This window comes from Camelus ferus, chromosome 8, assembly GCF_009834535.1.
Source record: "Camelus ferus isolate YT-003-E chromosome 8, BCGSAC_Cfer_1.0, whole genome shotgun sequence".
Taxonomy (NCBI): Eukaryota; Metazoa; Chordata; class Mammalia; order Artiodactyla; family Camelidae; genus Camelus; species Camelus ferus.
This window is the reverse complement of record NC_045703.1, coordinates 55,761,287-55,786,164: the sequence shown is the minus strand read 5'-3', so window position 1 is coordinate 55,786,164 and position 24,878 is coordinate 55,761,287. Positions and strand designations below refer to the sequence as shown.

At 40.3% G+C, this 24,878-nt stretch overlaps 1 protein-coding gene across 4 annotated transcripts in view; it reads right to left on the bottom strand.

Moving 5' to 3' along the window:
- Positions 1 to 24,878, bottom strand: part of UTRN (utrophin) — a 456,315-nt gene that overhangs the window by 417,643 nt on the left and 13,794 nt on the right. The window contains exon 1 of one of the 4 annotated variants that reach the window (XM_032485087.1): positions 2,764 to 2,911. The exons of the other annotated variants lie outside the window; for them this stretch is intronic. Within the exon in view, the coding sequence (XP_032340978.1) occupies positions 2,764 to 2,833 (70 nt within the window). The 5' untranslated portion in view covers positions 2,834 to 2,911. Of the gene's footprint in view, positions 1 to 2,763; positions 2,912 to 24,878 lie in introns of those variants that run through there. 4 annotated transcript variants of the gene reach the window in all.

The window sequence follows — 24,878 nt, the reverse complement described above, 5'->3', positions numbered from 1 at the left end:
TAACATTAGCAGTGCTGTCAGAAGTGCAAACCATCATCATTTTCTAGCCAGGAGCAATTTTGAAATTAAAAAAAAAAAAAATTACCTTACAGACCACAAAATACTTCTCTGCTGACACAGGACTTCTTTCACATTGCCCTCTCCTGCAACAGTTTACTCTAAAATATTTTAAACGTTGGTCATAATAAAACATTTTTTAGTGCCTACTGACTACTGTCGTGCCTCGGAAAGAGTAGGCAATATTTGCCTATTGAATATTTACAGAATGAATCAATGAAACAAACAAGTAATCAAAAAATTGCCTTCACAAACAGAAGATTACCAAAATCTTGCCTTCAAAATAGTACGTTAAGTGTATTTTTCCCCATTTCTTCAAGAAGGGAACAAAAGGTTGGAATCAGAAGCCAAGAGCAAAAGACACCACTAATGAACATGTCAGGAGACACCCACCCCCTGGCTGAAGCTGAGAAGCCCTGTCTGCCGCCCTTTGGGATTAACAGATGTACGCAGGGAATTCTTATCTGGAGAAGACCAAAGAGGAAAAACAATCATAACCATGTGAACACTCCACTGTGAGATTTTCCCTTCATTCAGTACGCCACTTCACATAACATTTTCTCCCTGCCATTACTACAGAATTTACAAAATAAATTTTGTTGTATAATCGTTTCAATATGATGAAAACAACCTGCTGATACTATATTATGGAAAATGTCTTGTGCTACATATGATATGTATAAGAAAAATATGAGTGTGGCTAAGAAGAACTAGAAATGAAGGCATTTTATGAGCTATAAAAACTGACAGAAGAAGTGGAGAAAAATGGCAATGAAATTGAGCCCACAGATGGAGAATGTCTTTCATATGAATATGGTATTAAAAAAATAGTAATTACAGTATGAGACCATCACTGATTTATATAAGATGAGGGACTTTAATGATAATGATATTAATTATAAAAATAAGCTTTCTGAGCATAGATAAGAATAAATCATCAAAATTCAAAGAGAATGTCAGAAAACTAAGCAGTACAAATAAAAATGTAGTGTAATAAATAATTTTATAAAATCACTATAAACAATGACTTGATTTAATGATACGTTTCATTCAATTATCTTTAAATTCATGGATTTCTCTTAAATATTCTGAGTAGAATTTCTCTCATCCTCATACATTCAGTTTAAATAATCCTTTTTTTCAAGTCACTCCTTCCGAGATCCAAACTAACTCCCACTTTCTTTTATCTCAAAGTAACACCCAAAGGTCTTCAATAAAAATTTTAGCTGAGATCCTAGGCACCCAGGTAAGAATTACCTCAAACTTCAAGGAATAGACTGGAATAGAAAGTCAATTCAGAATGCTTTTGGTTTTTAAATGACATCTTTTCATTCATTCATTCATCCATCCATTCATCTGCAAGGATCTATCATCCCACAGGTCAGGTGTTACACAGAGCACTATGGACACAGAGGTGAACGTGAAAATCTGGGTCCCTGCCCTTATGGAGACCACAGTCTGGGGACCTCTTAACAACAAAGTAAACAAAGCAATTAGTATGGTGACAAGTGTGCTGAAGTAAACAACAGGACAAGTAGCAGGAATAACAGGACAGATCTACTACAGATGGGTAGTCAGGGCAGGCATCTCAGAAGAGGTGCAATTTAATCCAGTGCCCAATTAGAGCAGAAGGGGCTAGCCAAGAGCTGGAGGGAGGTATCCCAGGCAGAGGAAAGAGCCTGCAAGGAGGCTGTTTCCACAGCTGCAAGCTGGCCATGGCTGAAGCATGGGCAGCGCCAGAGGAGGCTCATTTATAAGTACGGAAACGGCGTCTCACCACGTAACTCATCCAACATGCCTTTGCCCTTACACACCACTTTCCCCTCAGCCTGGAATCCCTCCCTTCCACACTCTCCTCTGCCATCTCGCAGGTTCCTCCTTTGGGGAACATTCCCTGACTCTCCAAGGAAGAGTAAGACTACAGAAGTTAATCCCTCCTAATCCGCAGTCCCACAGCACCTGCCACTGTGAGACCCCTCCACATCCTGCACTAAGTGGCTGGTTCAAAAACTGCTTAGCAGGGGTCTTGCTTTATTTGTCTCTGCTTCCCAACAGCCTATCCCAGAACTCGGCACCAGCAGACATGAAATAATGACAAGTGAGTGAGTGAACAAACCAAGAGAGGAATGGACAAGTGGAATGAAGGCAGGAGGGCCACCAAGGCCAATTCATGACTCAGCCTTGGACATCTGGAATCGCACCACGGTCAGACAATTAACCCGTTTACAGTCTAGGGGGCAAGATGAGGTCTATCCCCATATGATTTTCATACAACAAACACTGTGGGGGCAAATCGGGCATCACAGAGAAGTGACAGAATAATTTTCACAGAGTATCATTAGATATGAGCACTGATCCATTCACACTCGACAAGCAGGCATGAAGTGCCAGGCGGGGTCCTAGGCTAGGAGGCTGACAGCGGCTCTGTCCTCTGGAAGATCTACGAGGCTAGTAAATGCGGGAATTTCCAAAACATTGTTAATGACTCACGTTATAAGGTTCCTTACATGTAACTAACTTCTTTCATAACATAATTAAAAGAAAAAAAAATTTTGAAATTCCAAGGTCACCCACAGGACAAAATGATTTTGAATCTGCTGCTCAGTAATTTTCACTCTAATTCTTGGCTTACTGAGTCATGCCTAGGTTTCCTCTACAACCAATGCACAAAAGTCTAAAAAGCACAACACAGTGCGTCTTCTTTACCTGCCTGTGACCCTTCGCCGTCCCCATGTGTAGAGGCGGATGTCACTTCCATTTCTTGCTGGCTCAGCATGTCCTCCGAAGGCAGTTAAGGTTCACAAACCAACCGTGCATGTTTTCTGAAGTCACAAAGACCTGTGTACCCCTCGGCTGCAGAGTGTGCTTTGATGGATTCAAATTGAAAAAAAAAAGGGCCCAACACTATGGGAATCGTGGGGAGAGGAGTCCCTCCCCAACTGGCCCTACCAGAATGGCTGCATTCCTGCCCCCCCCCCTACACAGCCCAATCCCGGTCTACTCGGGCTGGGCCTCTGCCAGGCCGTGGAGCCTTGTTGCCTTAAAACCCTTAAAATGTGTGGCAACACTTATCTGCCTAGGAAAAGCCAGACAGGTGAGGTATACACATTTCCACAAACACTGCTGTTCAATTTGCTTAGATGACAGAGGAGCCTAACACTTCCTCCATTCTCCTCAGGTTTTCCTTCACTTTCTGCCAAATGAAACTTGGGTGAGGAAAAATGTTTAAGAATTAAACAATGAAAAATGTTCCTAAGTGTCCAGCTCTTGCAAGAGAGCTTGCTCTCATCAATTTTACAATCAATTTTTTCAACCTGTATACTCCAAACTAATCTCTGAAGCTTTTAGGGATCTAGCCATTAATACACTAAATAATACACGTTGTCAAGCTAAAAGGTAAATGATGCCTCTCTGAACAGGAGCAAAAACACTACTGAGTAAAACACAAACTGCACCTTTTTTGCAACCTCAACACGCAGCCCTCTGCTCGCAGCATTCCCAACCCCTGTCCTCATTCAGGTCTTCCGTGGGCCCAGATCCACCCTCGGTTTAAGTGCCAACTTAAATGTGGCTTCCTTAAGGAGGGCTTCCCTCACCACTAGCACCCATCCCAGGCCCGGTGAAGCCCCCTCATGGCATTTTAGAACTGGATTTCAATATGACTTGTTTTCCTTTGTAATTAATGCCATATATGTTCTTTTATGCATTTAAAACCTTTTGTCTAGATTCACCAAACTGCCAATGGGGTTGATGAGTTAAAAAAAAAAAAAAAAAAGAGAAGCATGTGATGGGGATAAAAAATAAAAACCTTAATCTATATCATTATCATGAGATATAAACATTTGCTATATCAAAAAAATACTTATATTCTGTTAGAAGGGGTTGAACATATTTTTACTTCACTAGGAAAAAGAATAAAACATTTCTAAAAGATATATTATTTAAAATAAACAATTATCAAATTAAGCAGTTTTTTTTAATAATACTAACAGGTATTCCAATAGTTTTAGTATAAAACAACTTTAAAAGAAGAAATTCTCAGGGGACATTTACAAGTTTAATAGTTACTCTACAGTCCAATTATTAGATATCCTTGACGTATTCTTATTTTTTGAGAATAACTGACATATAACATTGTATTAGTTTTAAGTGTACAACACAAAGAATTGATATATGTATATACTGCCAAATGATTACCACCATAAGAAATTTAATAAACATCCATCACCACACACAGTTACAGTTCTCTTTCTTGTGACAAGAATTTTAAGATCTACTCTCTTATCAGCTTTCAAACACACAATACAGTATTGTTAACTATAGTCACTATGCTGTACATTAAATCTCCAAGACTTATTTATACTATAACTGGAAGTTTGTAGCTTTTGACCGCCTTCACCCATTCCCCTCACCCCACCCCCCAACTCCCTGCCCCTGTAATCACCAATCTGTTCTCTGTATCTATGAGTTCAGGTTGTTTTTGTTTTTGTTTTAGAATCCACAAATAAGTGAGACCATACAGTATTCATCCTCTTCTGTCTGACTGATTTGGTGTAGCATAATGCCCTCAAGGTTTACCACATTTGTTCTCACAAATGGCAGGATTTCCTTCCTTTTCGTGGCTGAATAATATTCCTGTGTGTGTGTGTGTGTGTGTGTGTGTGTGTGTGTCTGTGTGTTTGTATGTATCTCGTGTCTTCTTTATTTACATGTCAATAGACGTTTAGGTTGTTTCTGTGTCTTGGCTATTGTCAAAAATGCTGCAAAGAACACAGGAGTGCAGATACCTTTTGGAGATACTGATTTCATTTCCTTCAGCTATATACCCAGAAGTGGGATTGCTGGGTCACATGGTAGTTCTATGTTTAATTTTTTGAGGAACCTCCATACTGTTTTCCACAGTGGCTGCACCAATTTACATCCCCGCCAACAGTGAACAAGGGATTCTTTTTCTCTGCCACTTACTATTTTTTGTCTTTTTGATAACAGCCATTCTCACAGGTGTGAGATGATACCTCACTGTGGTTTTGATTTGCTTTTCTCTAATGACTAGTGACATTGAGCACCTTTTCCACATATTCTTGATAATGATGAAACGTCAACTTTTTTCAGAAAGACTCACCTTTGAGCCACTAAGCCCTTGAGGTTTGCAAAGTATGGATACTAAGCAGGTAGGATTACAAAATTTATCAAACTCCAATTTCTACCAGGTGTTTCCGTAGTTACAACTGGAGGTTCACCCCATCGCATTTCTGTAACAGTTGGGTGAGAATACACACATACCCACCAGGAGGAGTAACAGAGTAATCATTAACACCCTCACTGTGAATTGCTTTAATCAGCCAACCATTAATACCCACAACACTCCAATAACAAAGGAGCTCTGACCGAGGAGGGAGAGGCCAGGACTGGATTGAGTTAGAAGGCCAGGGGCAGCAGAAAAAAGGCTTAGGAAGGTACAAAAAGCAAAGTTTTCATGAATCTTGATGGCACCCAGCAGGTCCCAGCTGCGTGGTTAAGATCGCTCTGGAAGACGAAGAACCACAGCTTTTCTCCCACAGAAATTAAGACAGTTTCTGGCCAGTTCAGTTTGGCAACTCCAGTTACATTCAGTAACGTTCTCAGTCTTCCCCACCAAAAGGAAGATAACAGAAAGGAAATGGTCCTCGCACCCCTGCTCTGTTTTTCGTCCCCTGCCTCCCCCTCTCTCACGCTCTCCTAGTTTACGCTGAAACTGAAGACCGCAAGCTCAAAATCTGCCTGTTTTAATCCACAGCTACATGCCGCATCTTTCAGGAAATTAACAAAATCCCCCTAAGACAGTAAATAGAAATGTGAAGTCCTTCCAGAAGTCCACACACCCCACCATCTCCACCAGAACATTCCCTGGAAATCTGTCTCTTTTCAGACGCAAATCCATCAGATAACCATCAACAACCGACTGCGATTTGAAGGAAATTGAGCAACAAGTTTCCTTGAGAACCAGGTCGCCCGGAGAAAAAGAAAGAACTCTGAGTCTGGGGCCACTGTTTAATCTTGGGAAAGTCATTTCCTCGCTCCCAGACTGAATGAACTGCCTTAATTATCAGGCAAAGGAAGTGGACTAGATGGCCCTTTACAGCATCTTCCAGCACTAAAATTCTGAGATGGTCCATGTTACCACAGCAGCCATCCATGGTTCTTTTAAGTGAGACAGAAGAGCAGAAGGAGGCCCCTTACCTCTAAAACTGGTTTCTAAGTCAGGAAATGCTGGGAAAGAGACCATTATCAGCTTGAAGGTCTGCATGCTCTTAGGGCTCATTTAAAACGTTCCCTTCCTTACATTTGTATTCCATTACAACTACAACTTGTGAAATGTCTAACAGAAAATCTTCCCAGAATCACCAGCAATATGGAAAGTATGTGGTTGTAATGTGCAGAGAAGCTTGTCTCAAAATAATTGGGGTATGTTTCTATTTGCAATTCACATGCACAATAAATGATGTCTAAAGCCACAGAGCTTGTTGGGCCTAGTGGAAGGTATAGAAAATGTTAGGAGAACCATACCTACCCACAGCAAGAAATTGAATGCTGAGAAAAGATAGCTACTGAAAAAACGTAGGGAACCAAAGTACTCATGTGATTGCCAAAAAGTAACATGGTGCAGCATTTTCTATACTGTCGATGAGTTTCTTCAACAAAATGACTTCCAAAGTAAATCTCTCATTGCATATTTCTCAATTTTTACCAAAGTATTAAACGCGCATAGTTTTTTCAGTCAAATAGGACTGCAACAAAATACAGGAGTCCTGCCTCAGTCTTGCTTTCAAGACTATCTATTTATTGTGACATTCATTTATGCATTCCTAAACATTGTGCCCACACTGCTATTTTCTGATTGTCGGTCAGACATTATTTACAGAATTTCTGTTACAGTAATTAAGAACCTACCTGTCTTATATTCATTCTCCCAGTTTCTATCCAGTTTTTTGCATTTCTGATGTCTTATTTTTTATTTCCAAGATCTCTTATTCTCTGAATCTGATTTTTCATAGCATTTTCTTGTTTCAAAGATGTAATTATTGTCCCACATCTCTGATGTGTATAATATCCGATGTCATTTCTCTCCATTTTCCCTAAGCTCCTGTTTCCTGCTGTTCGGGCCACAGAGGCTTTCCTCAAACATCTGACTCCTGGCAGCCCCTTGCATCTCGAAATGAGGCAGTCAAATGCTCAAGTTCTAGGAGCATGGGTATCACCTGCCAACTGGTGGGTGCAAAGTAGGTAATCAAATTCCATGCTGTGACTACACTATACTCCCAGTAAAAGCATCCTCTGACTTGGGCTGGTACAGCTTCAGTAATTCTGGGGTTTCACCCTTCTGATGTCCCTTAATCTTCCTGATGTCAAACCAGAACCTCACCATCCTCTCTGGACAGGGATTCCAAGGCAGAGTTCAGCTTCTCCAGAGAATGTGTAAATCTCTGTCCTCCTGTGCAGGAGAGGAAGAAGGGGAAAGATCTGGGAGTCAAAGTACACTATTTACAGTTTTTAGCCCCAAACTTCTCCCAAGATACGGTGACTTCATACGTAATGAAATTTTATAGTTATAGTATAAAATTACATTTCTTTCCTTTATCTTCAAATGTGAAATTTTACTTTACATTTAGTAATTCAATCCAGGCAAATCACAGCTGCTATTTGGAGACCTCAGTGCAAACTGAGTATACATACCAAAAATACTAACGTGCCTTAAAACTTTATTAAAAATTCAAATGAATTTTGTCTCTGAAAATATATTCTAAAATAAACACAGAAACCCAAAGTTCATATTTACTAAAGAAAAAAGCTATAACTGTATCAAGTATATTAATAATGAAAGAAAAAACACCTACTGTAGATGTTCCTATAACCCAAATGCTCAGTGCCCACGGAACTACCTATAAGTTCTAAAACACAGAAAGCAATTCCCATCATAGGAACATGCTGAAATACAGAAACTATTCTTCAATACTTTCTTTGGGACCAGGAAGACCTTCACAGTTGGATGTCAATATTCCCCTACAAAACCCAGTGAACTTGACTGTGGCTACCTAAGGAGGTTAGAAACTTCTCAAGTCAAACAAAAAGTAGGGTTTTCCAGCATATTCATAAAATTGCAAACTTTTGTCCAAAATACCCGGTTTAGAAGCTTACCTATAGCCTGTCTGATGAAGCCACTTCAAGTCATGTAAGCTCATAAAAAATATTTCACCCACGTTGTGATATACTTTTAATGTACTGCAAAGAAAGACTAGGGGTGAAAGAAAGCGAGAAATGTAATAACGTGTTGTTTATTTTCTTTAAAGCTTTGTTTCTGAGATAGCTGAAGTTAAAAATTAAGATAACTGCTATTAAGTGACTTCAAACGTTAAAGCAAAATAAGCATGAATGTTGTGCTGTATGGATTCTGATCCAGGAATGTTTGATATCCCCTAACATTCAGAACAGAGCATCTCAAAAATGTCTCTTCTTGCTCTTTTCTATCACATTATTAGAGTGGGGCGATTGTTCTGCTCTCATTCAAATGATAATCTTGCCAATTATAATAATCAATTACTCTTGATAAACTAGGAGTTTGGGATTGGCTGATACAAACTACTATGTACAGAATAGATATACAATAAGATCCTATGGTATCGTGCAGGGAAGTATATTCAATGGCTTGCAATAATCTGTAATGAAAAAGAATATGTATATATGTATGTATATATATATATATATATATATATGTATAGGTATGACTGAATCACTATGCTGTCCACCAGAAACTAATACATTATAAATAAATAAATCAATTTTTAAAAGAGGAATGGAGATGAATGATGCTAAAATATTAACAAATAGTATTTATAGTATCTAATCCACAATTTACCTGGTGGTCATGACAATTTAATGGCCTATTGAAGGAAGTACAATAGATCCAGTCACCAAATTTAAGAATTACTAAGGTTCCTTCTTTCCATCTTTGTGACATAAATGTGGGAATCAGAACTTGACTTCCTAGGCAAGCCAAAAGAGTGCCACTCTCTACATTTAAACAGAATTTACCTTCTAAAAAGATCAAAATCAAATACTCCCTACACACTTTCATATGCCGCAAACCTAAGGCATTCTACTTGCTGGTCCTTTATACGTGTCATCCAGCTCTACGTGTCAAGCATTGTTCAAGGCAGTGACGTAAAATGGTCCATGAAATCCTTTTTCTTTTTCTCCAACGCTCTGTATAGCAAGATATCAGTCTCATTTAACGGGTCCCTGTGTGGAAAGCACTTCTGAGTTAGCTTCTTTAATTTCTAACTGCTAATAAGGAAAAACGGGAAAGGACAGAAGCCCGAAGTGATGAGTCACAACAGTGAGGTTGCTGGTTGACAAGTTCCTGGCCCACAAAGTCACCCGCAGGGCCACTGTGAAAGGCCACTCATAGACTTTTGGGGAGTGGATGATATAGGTTCCCAGACGAGAGACAGTGAATCCAGGCTACACATCTGATGCAAGACACAATGCAGGGAGTCACAGAGATGTCTGGCATACCAACATCCAGAAAATTGAAGTCTTCACTTAACAAATAGAAACAGCCAGATCAACCCAAAAGGTCCGTATATACCATGCAACAGAAACCAGCTTCCATTCTTTAAATCACAGTTGATCCCTGAACAAGGTAAGGGTTAATACAGACTAATCTTACTAATCAAGAGTATAACTTAAACTTGCCCTGCTATATCCGTGGTTCCTTCCCGTGTGGATAGTCAACCAACTACCCAGCTGTGTAGCACTGCAGCATTTACTACTGAAAAACAGCCACATATTAGCGGCCCCACCCAGTTCAAACCAGCATTGCTCAAGGGTCAACCATATATCATTGTTAGATTTTCTTGCAGTAGGTAACTTTGGACTTATTTACTATGATTATTATTTGCTTAGAGTTAAAGCCTAAGCACTGAGAAGTACTACAGGGTAATGATTTAGACTGTGGCACAGCCAGTAGGGTTTAAATTCTAGCCCTGCCATTCAAGACCTGTGCTACATTGGGTAAGTTAATAAACTCCTTTGTGCCTTAGTTTCCTCACTATAAAATGGGGATAGTAATAGAAGTGCCACTGTCATAATGCTGTTGTGAGAATTAAATAAATTCATGTGTGTGTGTCCACACGTATGTATACGTATGTGTGTACAAACACATACACACATATGCGGGTGTTTATGTAAATAAATAACATTAAAACAGTTACATAGTGGCTGGCATAGGAAGCATGTGAACACCATTAAGCTACTCTCCTTGTTACTGCAATGCTTTTTGTACACCAGACTTTCTCATGTGGTGTTCCAGATTAAAGCTAGCAAACACTAAACACATGCAAATGCATTTAATATGATGAGATAGAGACTACTGAAAATTATCAGCTGATTTCAAATGTCTGTGCCCATACAGCCATCCAAACACAGTAAGTTTATCTGAGTGCCTTCAACCAGCACCTTGCCCCACTCCATCCCCATTAGCAGAAAAAGGCCATAAGAGAATATGGCAAATAAAGCACAAGCAGCATCTCGGAGTTGAGAAAGTACTTCACAGACTTTAAAAAAGCTGACTTGGGTGAATGTTCCCAGTACTAAATGAGGCTTATGCGAGGCAATCATCGATTTGAATGCTAGTATGTCACAAAGGCAGGGCTGGAAAACAGTGAATGGCACTAATTGTGTTGATGAATGTTTTTGTCTCCGTAATCCTACCTGCGAAAAACTGTCCTTTGCTCCAGAGTCCACCTTTCTCACCTTAGTTTGCACACTTCCTCGTTCTCCTGCTGTTCCCCTTACTCCCTGTCCTGTGAAACTCGACCACAGGGTCACACTGTGTGAGCATCAGGCATGTGCCAGCCAGCGCAGTAGCCAGAAACATGGATCGGAAATCATTCAGCCAGACCTGGTATCTTGAACCAAGAGATGTACCTGCTGTCTCACTCAACAGCCCGCAGAAGGTCAAGATCCAATGGCACAAGGGGGAAGGGAAGGTGGGAACGAAAGCAGAAAATAACAATAATAGTAATGACACAACATATGATGGAAAAGGATCTGAAAATATGTATGTGTATGTATATGTGTAACTGAATCACTTTGCTGTACACCAGAAACTAACATGGTAAATCAGCTACACTTCAATTAAAAATAATAATAATAATAATAATGACAACAACAAAAGCAAAAGCCTCTAAGAGTATTAGCTGGACATTATTTTTTTTTTAATTCAAGTATACTTTTAATTAAAGTAAAGTAAATTAATACATAGCTTAATTAAAGTTTTTTGTTGTTGAGTGATATGAGTTCTTTTCTTTTTATTGAAGTATAGTCAGTTATAATGTGTCAATTTCTGGTGTACAGCATAATGTCCCAATCATGCATATATATATTTTCAGTATAAATGACAGAGTAATAAAAAATCCTAAAAGCAGAGTACCTAAGCCAAAAATGAAACTCAGGAAAAAAAAGAGAGAGAGAGAGATAATAGGTCAAAATGGTAAAACATAAGGACTTGAGGTTTGTCAAAAAAAAAAAAAAATCCCATCTGGAAGCTATTTTCAGGAAAGAAACGAAGAACAAAACCCAGCAAGAAAGCTTACGTTAAGAATTACCAACTGTGAGAGCAGAAATGTATGCAACACTATGGGGAAAGTGCCTAAGACAGGATCGAGGATCAAAGGGTTTCTTGACAGGAAAGCCAGGACCACGTTTTAAAAAATTAATTTATGAAAAGAAAGGTAAGAGTAGGTATTAGCCTCACATTACAACAATTTGATAACTGGCCAAGATAATAGGATCTTTTTCAATTTGTTGCTGATTTTAAAGCAAATCACCTGAGAACTTCTTCCTGTCTCTGTTTTAAAAACTATTTTATAAATTTGTACCTGGCTGACAATAAAGGATGCCACAAGTCAGAGTCCTATTAGTCTAGATATCATGTATAGCTGAAGAGAGCTTTCTCCGTTATCATTCACTGTCCCATTATGAGGATCCAGGGAAAAGGTTTGGGGGGGGCTCAGGGCCATGGGGGGAAAAAAAACTGTTTCACATTAATACATGTCCTTTTGAAAATATATGGGTGATGTCAATCCTGTAACTAACCATTTTCCTCTTTGCATTGCCTAATGGACATTCTGAAACAAATCTGCACCCAAGGTTTAGCAATGGGACTGGGCATCTTATATAAAGCAAGCGGAATTTCTGTGTACTCCTCTTGGCCTAATCTTACTAATCAATTCATTTCTTCCCTTCTCTGCACTTTTGTTCATTTTTTTCCCCCAAACTCTATTTCTTATGTGACTTTCTGTAGGAATCTAGAATAAGACAGAGTCTTTTAAATATCACAAAAAAACTTACTGTAAGACCTGACTAGTAACTCAGATGTATCCTGGTCTATAAAACAGAAACAACTGTATCACCCCCACAGAATTAGTGTAGGGAGCGAATGAAATAATGTATGTGAAAAAGTCCCAGCATGTAAACTGACCTCTCTGCCTCCTCCTCTTTCAGGAAATACTTTCTCAACCCAAAATTAATTTTCCTCATGTTCTCTGGATTTAGCGAGCAATCAATTAGTGCACACATTGTTAGCTTTTATGGTGTAACTAACTGGTTACAATTCCAAAAGGTTAATGTACACCCAGATACCTCCCATAAAAAAAAAAACATTGACTTTGACTAAGACTCCTGGACCCATACATTACGTGAAGTAAAAGTTTAACAAATTACGTTGAAGTTTAAATGAGGGTCATGTATGAAGACACCACAACAAAGGGATTGGTATACTAATACACTTACCCAGACCTTCCAATTTCCGACATTTTCTTTTAATTTTATTGCGTTTCCCAACTCAGTGGTACAGAAACTAGCTCACTGTAACCTAAACCACAGGAACAAGAGCTATGACGTCAGTCAGACCCAACAACTGACACTTGCTCCAAATAAGAATCAATATTGGTCTATCTGTTTCTTAATATAACAATGAAAGAAGAGTAGTGAAGGATGAAACATTGGGGGAAACAGATGCTGAAAGCCCACAGCTGTCTCTTCCACATGGGAGGAGGGAGTGTGCAGAGAACAAAACTGACCAGGATGCAAAGGAGCCCGGAGTCCCCAGCTCTGGAGATGAGCTTCCGCAGCTCCCAGTGCCACAGCATCCTCCTCTGTCAAATGGTACTCATATCTAGTCCCCTGGGTCATCATAAAACAATTGCTAGGCTTCTAACATGGATGAAATGCTTTTTAGGCAGATCCCTACTCATGCCAAGCTGCCACATTCGAGTATGAAGTCTGTACACTGCATGAAGGTACCAGGCCAGGAGGCAGAGGGGCTGAAACCCTGCCAGCACAGTGACTCCAGGGAGAAAGAACACCTTTTCCTTTGCACAAAAGCAGAGCCCACTTAGTAAGTGCATCCATCAGACTGTGTGCGTCCCTCCAGGGGGGACGCCTCTGTCCAACTGCCCACCTAGAGGGGCTGCTTTGGCCTAATATTCATAAAGACAAAATACAGCCAAGCAGCCCTAACTAATAGATCCACTGAACTGACCACCTCTCCAATACCTCTGGAGCGCCCAAGGCAACTGCTATGAGAACAGGAACAAGAGTCTGGAACTGGGCCCTGATCAAGTAGTGTCAGAACCTCAGCCAATTTCCCCTCCCCTGACCTCTTCTATCACATCGAACACCCAAGCCTTCCCCTCTCTGCCCTGCATTTTACCCACGTCCTGCCCACACTGCCATCGGTCCAGGAACAGTGCCCTGACCCACTGCCCCTGCGAGGTGTGAAGGAGGAAGCCATAAAGCTGCAGGAAGGAGGAACATCTACAGACAATCCCAGCCCCTGGACCCTGCTCCCTGCCCTGCTTGGTGAGCCTAAGAGGCCTTTTATCAAGAAGCAATGTTATAAAATAGGACAATTACCTCCAATGGCACTATTAGTGCTGTAGTGCTTCCATTAAATGTGAAATAGGATTCTGCAAGCCAACTAATATTTTAGAGTTTCAAACACTCAAATCAGAAACTTTTTATAGTACAGTTAAGTGCCCAGACCAGGGGTCTCTGGGCCCCTCCTCTTGGTCTCAAGCAAGTCACTCCATCTCACTAAACCTCTGTTTCCTTATCTGTAAAAGAGAAAGGAAGAAGAGGAACAGAGACAGAGAAAGGAAGAGGGAGGAAGTAAAAAAAAGAGACAAAGAGAAAAAGAAAGAAAGAAAAAAGGGTAATAAAATATCTTCCTCTAGGTGTAGTGCTGTGAGCACTACAAAATGCAACACATAGGAGTGTCTGGCACAGAGTAAACACTGAGAAAACAGTAACCACTACAGGTGCACAATCCCTTAACCATGATAGCAGCATCCCAAAAGTTCTGAAAATCAAAGGCTTTCTCATAACCCATTTGGCAGCAAAACATGACCTGAACTGACCGGAGGCTATCTATAACCTTGTTTATGCTCTGTTTGTGTGAATATTCATACATTGTAACGCAGAAATATTAATGTATTTAATTACAGGGTGCTGTCCCAAACTCCCCCAGAGACATTCCATAATATATGGTGTATGTATCGTAAGCTCTCTGAAACAAACCAAAAATTCATTTATTCTGAAACACATCTGGTTCCAGGGTTTTGGGTATGGTTTTGAGGGTGTGTCATAACCCATCCGTAAACTGAATGAGGTGGTGGTTTGCAGAATCAACCCAAGAGCAGTCTTAAATGCTGGATTTCAAGTACATTTTCCATCAGCAAGCTGTCCAAGACTGCACGCAGCAGTGGCTCAGCCCTGGGACAGGTCAGGATCAGAGTCCTGGGTCTAAGCTGGCCAGGCACAGGGTCAGAGAAGGCAAAGCTGAAAGGCTGAGCAGGGAGGGGATATGGAAACCAAGCCCATGCATTACTTCACTGCTCTCAGAGCACATGAGCCATCAAGCACATTCTTATAACTTGTTTAGTCACTTTTTTTCCCTAAATTTTCAAAGTGAATCTAGTTTTCATTCCCAACACTGGCTCCCTCAAGTCTGGGCAAACTGCCATTGAATCACAAGGGCCACTCAAAGGATTTTTTTTAAGCTGTTGAAAACATTAAGCTAAATAAGTGGATATTCTCCAGCCTCCTTCACTGTGTCCTTCCCCACCCTTACCATCCATTAAAATGACACTCCATTCAGTGCAAAGATATTCCACTGTCAGTGGATTAAATATATAACGTGTATACTATAAGTGATAAATATGAGTAAAATGAAGCACGAAAAATGAAGCAGTAAATGGGGAAAGTGGAAAAGTTTAAGAACCAAATCAAGTTACTATTTCCCTTTATAGTACCATCCTTAGACCTAGACAAGAGGGGCCCTGCCTTCAACACTGCCTTTTCGAGGGCTCTATCCTAGCCTCTTCCAGCCCCAACCCTCCCCATGAGATGGAGAGAACACAGGGTCAAGGGGATAGGTGCACCCACAGCCCATGTACTCTCTTCTGCCCACATGAGCCCTGAGCGCACTTCCCAAGGGTGAGCCAAACCACCGTTTGCAAGTGCAATCCGGAGAGAGACCATGGAGGTTTGGCCAGGGTGATCACCAACTTGTGCAGAATGGAGCAGACATGGGAAAAGGAGGCGTAAGTCCAGCTCTCCCTGCCGCCATGTTCTGGTGCAGAACTCTGGGGAGGTGCAGAATTCTAAATTCAAACTCAGCCCACCAAGTTATTATAAAAGTGTATTTGGCATTATCCACTCTCCCCTTCTTTTTTTTTTAATCAGAAATCCAGCCCTCTCCCCACTCCCCTGCAATTTTCAGCTCAGTACATGGCTGCCTCACCACAAATCACAATTCTCAACCTCCTTAGCAGATGGAGGAGACCATGTGACCACGCTGCAGCCAATGAGACGGGAAAAGGAATCATGACTACAACTCTGGGTCACATCCTTCCAGAAGGAAATTGCTTATTTTTTACTCCTTCTCTTTCCCCTTTCCCTGGACTAGAACTTGGACATCACGTTGAGGGGCAGCCACAAGCAAGAAAAAGAGAAAACACTGCGGCAGGGGAGAACCACAAGAAAGAAGGAACCAGGATCCCTGAGAGACCCTAGGGAGCCGGGCCACCGTGGCACCCACCAACTCTGCACTGTAAGCTGAGAGGGAAAAAAACTTTGCTCTTGTTTGAGCCACTGAATTTGGGGTTTCTTTGGTTTAGCTTCTTTCTAAGTAATATGTTTGCAAATGATCTAAATAAACTGGTTATAAAGTAGATATTTGGGGGTAGGCTAAGGCATTCAAAATGAGTCAACTATAGAGACCTTAGACAAAACACTATCACAGCAAGCCTTAGCAAGAAATATATATATATTTAGAGAGAGAGAGAGAACAGAAAGGGAGGAGGGATTTCATATGCAGTTATTTTTTTCAAAAATCCTACCAGAAAATGTATCAAATATATAGTTAAACACAAAAGAAAAAATAAACAAAAGAGTCCCAAATGAGAATTAATCAGAGCATCTAAAGGTCTACAGAGTGACCTAAAATGCTCAGTCTATCCAAGAACGTTTTCTTATTGAATATAAAAAAGCAAAATTTTGGATATACTTAAAAAACAAAAACATAAATTCCGCTCGTGTGATATGATTAAAGCTATTGTTACACGCTTATTTTAAAAGAATGAAAAGAATTCAACCACCATTATAAGTTCTTTCATGGTAGTAACAGCTAACCTTCACTAAGTGCTTCTATGCATCAAAGTAATTTTATACAAATTAATTTAATTTTTAAAACAACAACACAAAGAAGGAAGTACCATTACTACACCCACTTTATTGATAAGGAAATTGAGGTACAGAGCAGCTAAGCAATCTGTCCAAGTTCACAGAGCCCATAGGTGACCATGTTCAGATTCAAAACACCATCTTCCGATACGGCTTTGAACCACTCCCTATAGTATAGCTGAAGGAGTGCTGATAAAATTTTTAGATCTTGTAGGATTTCCTCACTCTGCTTTTCAGATACCTTATGAAATAACATCAGGCTATACTTGACCCTTAACCCAATTCAGAGATAAAATGCTTATCCCAAATGCTATCATATAATTCTTTCTGTAAGCCCGACAATATTGCTTGCAAGAAGCCACGTGTATAGAATATTTGGGATGGTCACAAGATCAGTGCAGACAAAACTGACATTACAGCAATGAGGAAAAAGACAATTCCCAGCACAGCTTTGACAATTAAACGCTGGCAATTTGGTTTTCTGGAGCTTCTAAAGCCATCAGTGTGAGATCATCTAGCCCACCCTCATTACACTAAAAGAAAAGCCAATTTATTGCACAGAGAAACTGAGTAATTTATTCAAGGTCACAAAGCTGGATGTTTGCAGAACAAAACTAGAACCTAATTCCTCTCTGAGACTAAGGTAAATTCTTTCTTTTAAATAGGGTACCCAGGTTTTCTACAATTTATCAACTAAAGCAGTGATTTTCATTTATATTCCAAAAACCATGAAAGGCCCTCAGGGGCTTGAGGTGAGCTTCCCATCATTCCCACCCCCTAGAGCTACTCCCTGCCGGTCAGCTTGTTGGAAAGAGACCAGTAAAACAGGCCTCCAGGCCTCGGCCTCCATCTAAGACAAGTTTCCAGGAAGACTTCCAAGGCAAAAGAAAGGAAGGAAGGAAAGAAAAATCGCAATCACATAACAAAGCAGAGTATTAGCATCCTGACTTCCAAGAAGCCTATACTTGGGCCCTTTTGGAGTGTTTAGTCTAAAGAAAGTGTCCTATTGCCAGAATTCATCTCAGAAAAATAATCGTCCTCATTTCATTAAATGGGCATCTTTGTGCCAAATAACAAGTTAACATATTCTCAGAAAAAAAGGGTAATCCTGAAAAAGAAAAGGCAGTTGATAACCTTACACTGACATATATTTACATGACATTGGCCTTACTTAGTTTTCTCATTTCCTGTCTGTTGAAAACATCAAGTGGTCTGTCTGCCAACCAGCATCTGGGAAACCGCCATAGGCTAATACACAGCTAGCCAATCAGTACAAAAAAGATATAATAAAGAAGAAACTGATATTTGTCTCAGGGATCACACGTTTATTGAAAGCAATGAAAAACCATACATTTCTTGAGCATGTACTATGTGCCAGAGACTGTTCTCGACGCTAGCAATTTAACCCAGACAAAAGACCCGCCCTGATGGAGTTTACATTCCAGTGGAAAGAGACAAAAATCAGCAAACCAAATAAGTAAATTGTAGAGTGTGCCCGCAGGCAAGAAGTGCTGTGGGGAAAAATGAAGCTGGGTAAAGTGGATGGAGAGAGCTGAAAAAAGAGGGTTTGCAGTTTTAACTGGCTGTGTACAATGAGCAAGAGGGTCAGGAGTGATGAAGAATCTTTCAGGGCCCCGTGGGTCACTGTCAGGTCTTTAGCTTTTATCCTAAGTAAAACGGGAAGTGGCTGCAGAGGTGTGAACCTAGAATGACATCATCTACTTCTCTTCTTATGAGGCGCACTGTGCTGCTGGCTGAGACCAGCATTAGGGGGACAAGGAAGGGAAGCAGGGAGACCAGTGAGGCGACGACTGCAGAAATTCAGGCCAGCATAATGGTGGCCTAGACCGTGGCGGTGGCAGTGGAGACGGTAAAATATGACTAGGAATCTGTGTTTGGAAAATAGAGCCAATAGGATTTGCTGATGGATTGGATGTGGTTGTAAGAGAAAGAAAGGACAACAGGGATGACTCCAAAATTTTCAACCTTCAACCAAGCAACTGGAAGAATTAGACTGCCTTTAAGAGAGATGCGCAAGACCGTGGGATCAGGTTCAGCTTGTGGGGAGGTCAGAGTTCAGATCTGAACATACAGGTGGAGATGGCAAGTGGGCAGTTGGAGATACAAGTATAGAGCTCAGGGGCGAGGTCTGGGGTAAAGGTAGAAATTTAAGTCCAGTGTTCAAATGGTATTTAAAACCACGAGACTAGGGAAATGACAAAGTGGTGCTAAGGAAGAGGTCCAAGGACTACGCCCTGGATCGTCCAGTGTTAGGAAGAAGAATCAGTGAAGGAGAATGAGAAGGAAACCGGGACAGTCGGTGTATCTTGGAAGCCCAAGTGAAGGAAGTGTTTCACGGAGGAAGGAATGATTTACAGTGTTGATGCAACTGAGAGATCAAGCAAAATGAGGACAAGAACTGATCACTGGATTCAGCAATAGGAGGAAGTCTCTAGTAACTTTGCTAAGAGCAATTTTAGTTGAACAGCAGGGGCTATACACTTAAGTGCCATTAAGGTGGTTTTGAGAGAGAATGCAAGGAGAGGAAATGCAACCATGGGCATATAAAACCCTTCTGAGGAAGTTGTTCATAAAGGGGAACAGAGAAATGAAGTGATAGCTGGAGAGAGAAGTGGAGGATCAAGAGGGAAGTTTTTTAAGGAGAAGAAGAATAATCATTGGTATGTGTATGGAAAAAATCCATTAAGAGGGAAATAGCAAGGATGCCAAAGGGAGGGGAAAGAAGTCCTTGAGTAAGCAAGAGAGGATGCGATACCATTACACAGTTGGGGTGGTCTTGGGTTGGTGCCAATTGGTGGTAGATGTGGCGTCAAACCTTATATATGAATACGTCACAGGTCACTTGGATTCCTCTTCAGTTTATTTCAGTTTTCTTAGGACAAGAGTAAATAAGCAAAGTTATCATCTAAGAGTCAGAATGCGGAGGAAGGGGTGAATGTTTCAGGAGAGAAGAGATGCTATGAAATAATCATGGAGAACAGTGGAAGATGACTGCCAAGTAGCATGACGGTCTCACATGTGATCATGAATTATACTGAGATGAGGAACTAAGGATTTTTTTTCTCCAGCCATGTTCATCTGCATGGGGGCAGGTACAGAATAGGTGGAGAGTTAGAGTTAACTAGGGGCGGATTTTGACACAGCTGTGATAAAGCAAGAACAGCAGGGGAATTGAAGGCATAAATAAGAAAGGAGTGATTCTGACTGACCATGCAATCTCAGTAAGGGGCAAAGAGAGGATATGAAGGGATGGGCAACAGCATAATGGTACAAGGATCCATGGATTAGAGGCCCTGCCAGAGCAGAGACTGCTCAAGTTCTGACACAAGAGGGAGTGGACTCGAAGTACCAGATGTGGTGGGCAGGAAATGTGACACTTGAAATTCAGATTATGGAGGGGCTGCTGTCCTAAATGATGACATGGTTTGGCCAGGATATAAACACAATTGGAAAGCGAGGTCTTCCAGTGAGGACCACTACTCTTCCTCGTGAGTATGGGAGAACCTGGCCAGTTTTCAAGTGACAAATATACCACTTGTCATTTGAAAAATGTTTGCTGTTAGAAAAAAAGCATTGAGATACCCAATCCACCTGAGCTTGATGAAGCACAAGTTACACTCATTAAAAAAAAAAAAAAAAAAAAAAAAAACTGAACCAGACTGTTAATTAGTAATTTATGTCTGATTATTTGCCACATTTAGCAACAAAAGGGAAAGATTCATCAACAAATAAAAATTCATTATATGCAAAACTGGGTCAAACACTATCAGAAATTTTGCCCGTCAAACTTGGTGTCTACCCATCCTAATTCTAGAGGTCAGGTCTTTTGTTTGAATGGTTCTAAAACAACAGAAGCAGCATAAGGCCCAGAATTTGAGTTGTGACAATAGTGTCGGTCCCCAAACCATGCTAGAGTGTCAGATCGCCAATTTAATGTCCATCAGAAAAGGCTGAAACACCGCAAGAGACAACCCTATTAAGACTCAACTTTTTGGTGGATCCTAGGCTTCCTCTGAGAAAAATAAAAACTGAGGACACTTTTTTCCCAGAAATGTGCAGAGACACTTATGTAAAAATTCTGTACACATCACAAGCATTTCTTAATACCCCTCCCAACTCCTTTCCCAAGCTAACCAAGTTAGCTAAAGCAACATTAGCAAGTCGGCTTCCTACAACTGGGAGATAAATACGGTCAGCTCCCAAGGGGTCAAGTACCAACATCTGCCAAAAATATTAAAAATCAAAAACCACTTCTTAATTCCTCATATTCCACTGCCATAATCTACCATCTCTTAAATTACCCTTTCTCTAGATGCTCATCCTAGGGTCAGTCAAAAATCTCAGAAAACACAAAGAGAAATAAAAGAGTTCTTGATGAAATTTGGAGAAATTTTAAGAGCATATTTTTTAAAGTTCCACAGATACTCAGGAAAATAGTCAAGACTCCAGCTGCCGATTTTCAAGGATATGATCCCAGCCCAGGCCACTCTCCTGGGAGATAGAGATAGATAGATAGATAGATAGATAGATAGATAGATAGATAGATAGATAGATAGATAGATAGATAGATAGATAAAGGGATAGAGATATAGAAAGAGACAAATAAGTCCTTCCCTAACAGTCTCCATAACATAAAACAGAGCTGAATCTTAAAGCCAGATTCACAGCCAAGAGAGACAATTAAACTGGCCAAATCAAAACCTCAGTTACCACAATGCACAACCCAACAATGCAGAATTTTCAAATGAGCCCTTCTGTTTTTCCTTAAAGGTCAAAGGAACCACCATTCTGAATACCAGCTTCTATACTAGAATTTAAAGTTAGCCTAATGAATATTAGGATTTGAAAGATGGAACCTCAAAAGAAAAACAATATGACAATAACAACCTCTTCTTTCTTCTATTCCTCAAACTTCCACAGCAGAGCATCACATTGTGAAAAGCATCTGTTATCTGAAAAATTATTATTTCTGAACAATCCAGCTCTATTGACTGAACTCTAATGACCTTTCCACCACTTAATTATTCCCTAAATGCAAGGTATTTCTCAACATCTGTTCTTAATTTATTTTTAATGTGCATTTACTCTATCCTATCTGTTGAAGCTGAAATGAGTAACATTGGATGACATTATCTTCACATGAAACATCCTGTTCTTCAATTAAAGTTCCTCTGAAATAGTTTTCCAGGCTCTTGTCACACATAGATCTTCTTTTAGCTGTCAAAGACTATTATCTTCTCTTTAAGATGAGATTAATATTAACTTTCTTTGATACCTTTTCAAAGAAATTTTTATATTTTACTGTATAAATATGAATAATTTTTTTCTCATTTTAACCTACTTTTTTTCTGAATCATGACCTTTCTTTCCGAATATACATATAAATTCTGACAAATGCTACACACATAAAAAAGATGACAAATGCTTGGTCAGTTTACCAAAATAAACTCACCAAGAGGCAAAACTTTAGAAAAACAGCAGTAGTCAACAAAATTAAGAGTGAAACTATCTTCAAACTGTAGAAATTAATTAAGAATATTAATTCTGAAGGAAGAGTTAATACTGAAGGTGCTATAACACAATTTATAACATAATTTTTAAAGTATACATCTGATTGAAAAATCTATACATAATTTATAGCATTGTTTGAAAAGCTATACATCTGATTGAAAAAAATAAAACAAACCCCATAATGTTTGCGATGTGGCTTCATACATGTTGTTACTAACTGCTAACCATCTTTCAGATCCTTTCCCCCACTCCTTCTCTATCGTGTCACTCTGCTCCAAGCCCCCATGATCTCTAACCTCAATTTTCACAACTCTTACCTGCTCCCTTTCTCCCTCCAACTCTGCTCCCTTCTAAATTTACCTTTCATACTGTCATCTAAGTTATCTTTCTGAAAACAATGTTGAGCTATTAACCCACTTAAAATACTGCAGTGGCTCCCTACCAGAGAAAAAACCCAAACCCCTTAGCCTGCTTCAAAATCTGGTCCAAACCTCTCCCATCATCTACAACACCCCAGCTACACTCACCTACCAGCTACAGACTCAAAATGCATTGTTCGCTATCGACTTGCAACGCCCTTCCTGCACTGTCCACAGGGCTACCCTCCTATGCATCCTTCAAGGCACACCTCAACTTCCTTCCTCTTACGGCTCCCTCTTACCAGCCCTACCTCAGTTCCCTGCAACAAGGCAAAATCTTGTCCTTCCTCCTTCCATATTCCCACAGCCTGTGTACACTTTTTTTTTTAAAAAGTCTGCTTTTTTAAACCATGAAAATACGCAGTAAGCCTTTATTGAGCACTTACTGTGTGTGGAGACTAAGCTAAAGGCTGGCATCACAATGTCAAATTAGGAAAGCATGCACCCATACACAAGCAACAAGAGCCAGAAATAGAACTAGAGCGTGGACAAGAGGGAAGGAGATTGATTCTGGCGCTGTGGTCGATTGAAGAATAGAATGCTTTGTGCCATTTATGCTGATGTTTGAAAGATGGAGGCTTCCAGACTAAAGGGTGGGGAGGGTAGAACAATCAAGCACAGGAAACAAAGCAAGCCTCATCGCAAAGGCAAGAAAAGGACCACAGGCAGTCCTCACACGGCATTATCTGCCGCCCTCACAGGGTACCGGGAGTCGGTGGGACGGGACGGGGAGGGCAGGGCTGCTAGAAAGACAGGACCACATCAGACTTCCCTGAATGTTTGAAAATTTCATTCAAACATACATGCAAATGAGTTTCCCTCTCTGAGCAACCTGCCTTGATCCCAGGTCCCCAGAATGAGGTCTGTCCTACATCAAAAGCTCCATAAGGCCAGCCCGAGACAGAGGGCAAGCATGTGCATGCATTCTTCAAATATAAACACTCACCTAACTTCTAACAGGTTACAGCTCTTGAAAAAGCACATACAACTTAAAATAATTCAAGTCACTGATTTTTTATACATACACGGTATTAAAATGGGATTCAATATTTGATTAAGGGTCATAGAACTGTTACAGAACTGGCCACTGATACCACAACTAAAAGCACAAAAATAAATATATTTACATCTGCAGTATAACACTTTCCAAATGCCTATGAAGAAACTATATAGGGTAACAGAGTAAACTAGAGCATACATGGAGTTTTAGCTCAGAGCCCCCGGAAGGTGGCTTTTGGGTAAGACGAGGAGCCTTCAACACCAAATAGGGCTCGGATTCATTCTCAGCTCTGAGTCATACTTGCATTTCAAATTTTAAAAGGCAGTATAGTGCAAATCATCTACCTGATAAGAGGTTATGTTGATTGATAACCTTTGGGGTTCCCTAAGTGAAATTTGAACTGGCCCCCATACACAAAGGGCAAGGAGAGACCAAAGAAAGAGGCAGACCACTCCAGAGGTGACAACTTTGATAAGCAAGGGCACTTATATATGAGGGTTGTCTTGGGCGGCCACAAGACAAGTAGATCTCTGTCCAGCCAAAATCTTACAAGTTTATACAGAGCCTGCAATGGGATTCAGTCACATATACAGTCCAGATGGTCTCAATAACACATTACTCTCTCAAGGCTGCATCCTTGAAGGTGCTCCTAGTATGGGAAAAGTGGGCAGAACATATGTTTCAAGGATGAGGACGGGATGAGGAGCCCCTGATTGCCCAGATCCTGCTTGCAGGTCAACCAGCAGTCACATCCTCTTGATAACCTCCTCCAACAGGTTAATATCCAAAATATATAAAGAACAAATGCAATTCAATAACAACAAAAAAAATTAAATTTAAAAATGGTCAGAAGGTCTGAATAGACATTTTTCCAAAGAAGACACACAGATGGCCAACAGGTATGTGAAAAGGTGTTCGACATCACTAATCATAGGGGAAATGCAAATCAAAACCACATGAGATATTACCTCGCACCTGATAGAATGGCGGATTTTCAAAAAGACAAGAAATAACAAGTGTTGGTGATGATGCAGAAAAAAGGAAATTCTTGCACTTTGGGTGGAATGTAAATTGGTACAGCCACT